The sequence below is a fragment of the Erigeron canadensis genome, chromosome 1 (genome assembly GCF_010389155.1).
Source record: "Erigeron canadensis isolate Cc75 chromosome 1, C_canadensis_v1, whole genome shotgun sequence".
NCBI lineage: Eukaryota > Viridiplantae > Streptophyta > Magnoliopsida > Asterales > Asteraceae > Erigeron > Erigeron canadensis.
In genome coordinates this window covers 649,045-656,199 of record NC_057761.1, presented here as the reverse complement: position 1 = coordinate 656,199, position 7,155 = coordinate 649,045, and the positions used below count along the sequence as shown (strand labels likewise).

General features: G+C 36.3%; 1 protein-coding gene across 1 annotated transcript; it reads left to right on the top strand.

The window, feature by feature from the left end:
- The first annotated feature begins 835 nt into the window (after positions 1-835).
- On the top strand, positions 836-5,913 carry LOC122581642. The gene is made up of 6 exons (XM_043753891.1): positions 836-915; positions 1,006-1,136; positions 3,107-3,395; positions 3,741-4,020; positions 5,325-5,392; positions 5,562-5,913. The coding sequence occupies exons 1-6, from the start codon at positions 836-838 to the stop codon at positions 5,911-5,913; spliced, it is 1,200 nt and encodes a 399-aa protein (XP_043609826.1).
- Positions 5,914-7,155: the final 1,242 nt, after the last annotated feature.

Genomic DNA, 7,155 nt, shown 5'->3' with positions numbered 1-7,155 from the left:
GAACTCAAAACATTAAGATTACGACAAAACGTTTAACAATCAACTTGAATTCAAAAGATTATGCAACCATTATTCATTGTGTCACTTCATCTCAGTGGATGATGAAGTTATTTAGCTAGACATAATCATAAATAAGTCAAAAATAACAAAAGAAAGAGTAAACATCTTGTACCAAAGTGTGAAAGACAATGAAAAGCTAAGAAAATTGATGTTTGAATGCCTTGAATTCCTCGAGCAACCCTTAGAACTTGGAGAACGTAAAAGCTGCTGAAAAGTGCCTCAAGAAACCCTAAAATCGACTAGAGGTGAATGTATATCGAATGAGAGGGTTTTGGTCTTGTATTTATAGTGAAAATCAAAAAGGGTTTTTTCCGACTCAATTTGTGCGCCGCACACAACATCCGTGCGCCGCACAAAAGTGTAGTTTCCAAATTTCCTTGCCCGATATGCGCCGCACATCAAAGCTGTGCGCCGCACAAACTATGCCCAATCTTCTTTTTGCCATTTATGCACCGCATGACCTTCTTGTGCGCCACATATACACTTTAGCTATTTTCTGATCAAAATCACTTAATTCCGTGCGCCGCATACAACAACCATGCGCCGCACAAAGCTCTAGATCTCGCGAAACTTGTATTTTTCAACTCGTCTTCATTTGTACACGTCCATGAACCATCCTAATGCATCTTTTAACCTCCCAAATGCCATTTCTAACCATTGTACCTGTTCTAAGCCTGAAATCACTAACAATACCATCAAAGCATCGAATATACATGTAATTGACACATAATTAAACTCAAAACGACTTAGAAATGATATGGGAATGTATATAAAAATGGACATATCAGATGCAAAAGATTTAGATGAAGATGAGCCAGTTGTAGAAGAGGCTCCTGCTATGAAACTTGCTAGAAGGTTATTTCATGAAAATGATAAGTGAAAGGGGAAGACCATAGAAGAAGATGTGGTTGAGGATTTTGAGTCAGATAGTGACTATGTATTAAGGGAGATAAGTGAAAGTGACACAACTTTTGTAGACTATTTATCAGAGGGGGGAGATGAGTTAAGGGAGATAAGACTAAGGAAGATTGAGGCCAAGAAACTGCCTAAAACTGCTAAACAGCCTACACTTGTTGGTTAGTTAGGTAGCATAAACTCTGAAGCTGACATGGTTGTTAAGCATGATTGTAACATCCCAAACTCTTTCTTTAACGGTTGACTTCAGTCGTTAAGTCAACACTTTGTGTTAGTTAAGTCTTTAGATGATTTAATGCTTATGTGTGATTAATGTGCTATATATGTAAGGTTTAATGCCTTAAATATGTGTGTTAATGTGTTTAAGATGGTCAAAATGTGTTTAATGTGTCGATAAGTATTCCCGTTTGCTAGTTTGAGCCTTAAATGTGAAGATGTAAAGTTCAAGGGTCTAAGTAGTGAAGTGAGAAAGATGTTACACCAGATTTTAGGTCTATTACGTGACCTTTGACACCCCAAAATCAGTTTTATCTCATCATAAGATATTCTCTCAAACCCTAGGTGCCTCCTTCATAACCTATTCGATTTCAAGAGTTTTTGGTGGTGAATCCTCATAGATTTCGATCCTATAATCTTCCCTACAGGTAAAACATGATTCCTTGTTTGATTGATGATTCATTTCATTAGGTTTTGTCCATTGATAACTGGTAATAGGCAGTGGCATACGCACATTGACACCAGGGCATGCACTTGCATACCCTTTGGTGAAAAAAACTAGTGCTAAATTTTGAAAATTTTATTATAAAAAAATAATCATACTCTAAGTGCAAAAAAAAAAAAAGAGAGTGCATATCCTGATATTTTTGGCTGGCCATATTTAGAAAATGAAGCGTATAAAACTAAATAAGTTGAGAGACCACGTGCTACTCACAATTCTTCATTACAATTGAAAAGTCATTGAAAGCCCTAGCCCTCAATTCTCCTCTGACGATTTTGGGGATTTTTCCTCATATTTTTTCTCTCATAACTAGAGTACTTCTCCTTCTTTGTTGTCTCTTGCAACTGTCGATCTCTGATTCCCAACCACCCCTAGCTTTTCTAGTTGTTTCAAATGATCCTTTGTTGATAAAGGTAAGTTTTCTCATTTGTTTGATTTTTTTTTAACCGATTTCATATAGATTCTTATTAATATTGTTGATATTGGGGGTTTTATTATTAATTGTTGATATTGGGGGTTTTATTATTAGTGGTATAGAGCTAATAATTATTTTATTGAACATGTATATTATATGTTTGATTTGTATAATACAATCAGCAGCCACTATCCATTTTCATGTATAATGATTTAGCAAATTGGTGATGGTTGGAGTTTGTGAATAATATAAACATAGAAACATTAACTAGTGATCTTGTATCTTATTGACTTACGGTTAATTTTGCTTGACATAATATTTTGGGTTTTAACAGAATGGATAAAAATAGATGTGATTTAACAAGAAAAAAGAAAAGTGAAACATTGGATTGGTTTGTGAATGCCAAAAAAACAAAGACTCAAGAAAACAGTTCTTTTTCACCCTCGATTGATCCCTCTCAGTTGCCATATGTGGAAGAAGAAAGTCAATTTGATGTTAATTCTATATCTCATGATCCCGGAACATGAAAGAATATTTATGATTACCATCCAAATGTACAAGATATGGTAAGGCGAGTATACATACAAAGAGGCCCTTGTCAACCCCATGCTCATGACTTTCCTCAAACAAATTTTGGTGATAAGTTGCGTTGCTTCAATTCTATTTGGTTTGAAAAATACAATTGGCTTGAGTATAGTGTTGAAAAAGATGCAGCCTTTTGTTTTGTTTGTTACTTGTTTAATAATAAAGATGAACACAATCGAATGGGCGGAGATGCTTTCATTAGGAAAGGATTCAAAGGTTGGAATCGACCAGTTGCATTTGGTAAACATATTGGAAAAGTAAATAGTCTGCATAATCAAGCTAGAGAAAAGTTTGAAGCTCTAACAAGACCACAAACATCCATCCGAAAGACCATCAGTCTTCAGAAGCTAAAAAGAGATATCGAGATCGCTTACTTTATTCCCTTTATTGTTTGAAATTTCTTTTGCATCAAGGATTGGTATTCCGGGGTCATAATGAGAAGAAAGAATCAAGTAACAGAGGTAATATCCTTGAACTTTTAGAGTGGTTAGCTAAATATAATGAAATAGTTAGAGAGGTGTTAAAACGAGCTCCTAGAAACCACAAAATGATCGCCCCTTCGGTTCAAAAAGATCTGATAAACTCTTGTGCAAAAGAAACAACTAGTCTTATTGTGGAGGATGTTGGTGACAATTACTTTGCAATTTTGGTAGATGAATCTTCTGATGTATGCCACAAAGAACAAATGGCTTTATATTTGAGGTATGTTGATAAAAGAGGACATCTTATTGAAAGAAATCTGGCTGTTGTACCCGTCATAGATACCACTGCTATAACTCTTAGAGATTCGATCTATTCTTTGTTGGCAAAACATTCCCTGAGTACATCTTCCTGGGCAAGGTTATGATGGGGCTAGCAATATGAAAGGTGAAATTAATGGCCTGAAAACTTTAGTTATGCAAGACACGCCATCAGCCTACTATCTTCATTGTTTTGCTCATCAACTCCAACTTACACTTGTCGCGGTTTCTAAAAAGAGTACAGATTGTCATTGGTTTTATAGCAACTTACAAGTTTGTTAAATGTAATTGGAGTTTCTTGTAAAAGAAAAGAAATGTTGAGAGAAGCTCAGGCTCAACACGTTTTACAAGTCTTGGATGATGATGAACTTCAAAGTGGAAAAGGTAAAAACCAAGAGCTTGGTTTGGTAAGACCATATGACACTCGTTGGGGATCTTATTACAAATTGCTTGCAAATGTTGTTGACTTGTATCCAGTGATATGTAAGGTTCTTGATAACATCGAGGAAAATTCTTCGGTTGGTGAAGACAAGGCTAAAGCAGATGCTGCTAGTTATGCAATCGAGTCTTTTGATTTTATTTTCATGGTACACCTGATGAAGAGAACATTTGGGGGTAGCAAATGATTTGAATGTTGCTTTACAAAAAAAAGATCAAGATATTATTAATGCAATTTCACTAGTAAAGTCCACCAAGAAACAATTGCAAAAAATAAGAGAGAGTGAATGGGAAACCATGTTATATAAGGTCAGTTGTTTTTGTAAAAAAAATGACATTGAAGTTCCTGGTATGGAAAGTATCTATGTTCCTAGAGGAAGTGTTTGTGCACCGAATCTGAGGTTAGGTTAAGAAGGGGGATGATGGGTGTTTTTGGTTGTTTGTTGGCGATTCCCCGAAGGTAGAGTGAATCTCTTTACGCCAATCAATTATGATTTGATTGTTAGCCGATTAAGATCGTGCTATTATGCTTTAGATGTGCTCTGATTAGTTTGATAGAGTTTATGAATGAGTAAGAATGAATGAATGAATGATGCCTTCGTAAGGTCTTATGAATCTCCTTTTATAGGAGAATTTATCTTGGAGAGAAAGTTAAGCTTCTTTAGGGTTTCCCTAAGTCTTAGGCCAGGAATATTATTTCCTTAATTATTGGCTGCAAGTGATAAGATCAAATCCCGAAATTATAGGGGAATAATTCTTATCCTTTTTACCTTACTGCGGAAGCCTTCGTTACAAACAACCTTCGTGTCGTAACGTGTTACTGTTCCTTCGTGTGGCAGGTCCTTCGTACCGCTGAGAGGGTACATCATCAAGCCCCCCGTCCAAGGTGATGATTTTTTCCAAACAAGCATTGCATTGGACTATTCTTAGTCGCTTCGTCTTTTCCCATCTTTCCTAAATCTGGTTCGACGCACGTTAACATAATGATTTTGAGAAAGTGGATATGGGATTCGAGAGTTTGCATCCCACGGATGGCGCCAAATGTTTGTGCACCGAATCCGAGGTTAGGTTAAGAAGGCGGATGATGGGTGTTTTTGGTTGTTTATTGGCGATTCTCCGAAGATAGAGTGAATCTCTTTACGCCAATCAATGTCCTCTGATCTGTTTGATAGAGTTTATGAATGAGTAAGAATGAATGAATGAACGATGCCTTTGTAAGGTCTTATGAATCTCCTTTTATAGGAGAATTTATCTTGGAGAGAAAGTTAAGCTTCTTTAGGGTTTCCCTAAGTCTTAGGCCAAGAATATTATTTCCTTAATTATTGGCTACAAGTGATAAGATCAAATCCCGAAATTATAAGGGAATAATTCTTATCCTTTTTACCTTACTGTGGAAGCCTTCGTTACAAACAGCCTTCGTGTCGTAACGTGTTACTGTTCCTTCGTGTGGCAGGTCCTGCGTACCGCTGAGAGGGTACATCATCAGGAAGAAAAAAGCGTGGCCAACTACACACCACAAACGTTCATCATTACCGAGTTCAATTATTTTTGACAATCATTGATTTACAACTTCAAGAACTTAACAATTGATTTAATGAGGAAAGCATGAAATTACTTGACTGCATGGGAAGTTTGAGTCCGGTTGATAGTTTTAGTTCCTTTGACAAGGAAAAGTTGCTTACACTTGCAGGCCTAAAGAGTTTCCAAGTATTGAATTGCACCGGCTTGATGATCAACTTGACCTCTTCATTAATGACATGAGAACCGATGAGAGCTTTACAGGATTAAAGGATATCCGGGAACTTTGTAGGAAACTTGTGGAAGTAAATAAACATGGAACTTTTGATCATGTCTACTTACTTATAAAGCTAGTGCTCATCCTTCCGGTGGCTACTGCAAGTGTGGAAAGAGCATTTTCGGCAATGACATATGTGAAGAACAAGTTGCGTAATAGAATGGGTGATCAACTTTTGAACGATTGTTTAGTCACTTTTATAGAGAAAGATATTTTCTCTGAAACTAGTGATGATAACATTTTGTAACGCTTTCAAACCTTGAATCCAAGACGAGGGGATTTATGAATGAAAGATATGTAAATATACTATGTGTTAACTACTAGTTTATTTTAGTATGCATATCGAGTTTTTGACTAAGGTATTTTATCAAACCAAAAACCCGAACAAAGTCTGAATTTTTTTTTTTTATTTCTTATAAATTATTAAATTTGCATACCCTGTAATATTTCTCTGGATCTGCCACTGGTAATAGGGTTTGGGGTTGATTTGATTGAGTTTTGTTGGTGATTAATCATGTTTTCGGATGATTAAATGTCGCCATAATGTTTATAATTCATCCTTGAATCAATTGTTGTTTTCATAGCGTCAAATTGGAATGAAAGATGTCATTTTTATGCATAAAAGTCAGACATAGGGTGAGAATTCGTTTGGATGAAAAATAAAGTAAAGGTTGCTGGTTCGCCCAGGAGGTGCGACGCACCCCTCTAATGGGTGCGGCATACCTAGTGTTTTGAGGGGAGGTTTGGTATTGTGTCATCAGTAGGTGCGGCACACCTCTCAATAGGTGTGGCACACTCATTGATACCGAGAAGGGGTACGATAGAGGGTGCGTTAAGGAGTGCGGCACACCTTACCTTTTCTCTTGTTGTTCCTTCATCTAGTGCAGCGCACCCAACCTATTTATCTAGAAAACTCATGTTGATGCTTAGCTCGTTCATCATTCGTTCTAGGTTTCCGGGAGTACGTATCAAGCACCGTAAGCTTACTTCAAGTTGTTGTGAGCACGTATAAGGTAAGATAACTTATTTTGTCACGCTGGGGAAAACAATAAAAGTGAAATTTGATAATTAATCGTTTTGACGAATATGTAGATATCTCATACATATGTAGGGGCGTGGGAACCATGTGGGGTACGATATGGGTGCTTTAAGAGGTTACTTTTACTATGCTTATTATGTGGGACGGGAATGAGATTCTTTATGATATATGAACTGATAGCAAGTAGTATTCCATCCCTTAATATTGTTGTAAAGTTGTAATGTATGAATGATGATTATGCAATGGCTATGATGTTTAATATGACGAATGCCTTGTAGCAAATAATAACCCTTATTATAATAATGGAATGTAATGATTGCTTGAATATGTGTTGATTATGTCGACAACTGATTGATTGCTAGGTAGTATCATGTCCATGTTGATTTCGTCGTTGATGATATTGTTTGTTGTTGAATGGTCTATTACATCTAGTTAACTAGACTTGAATAG

Excerpts from the sequence above, each read along its gene's own strand:
- LOC122581642 (XM_043753891.1), top strand. The coding sequence starts at position 836 with ATGGACATATCAGATGCAAAAGATTTAGATGAAGATGAGCCAGTTGTA. Across the intron at positions 916-1,005 it reads GCTATGAAACTTGCTAGAAG|GGAGATAAGTGAAAGTGACA; the intron begins GTTATTTCATGA and ends CTATGTATTAAG. Across the intron at positions 5,393-5,561 it reads GCCAACTACACACCACAAAC|GCCTAAAGAGTTTCCAAGTA; the intron begins GTTCATCATTAC and ends TTACACTTGCAG.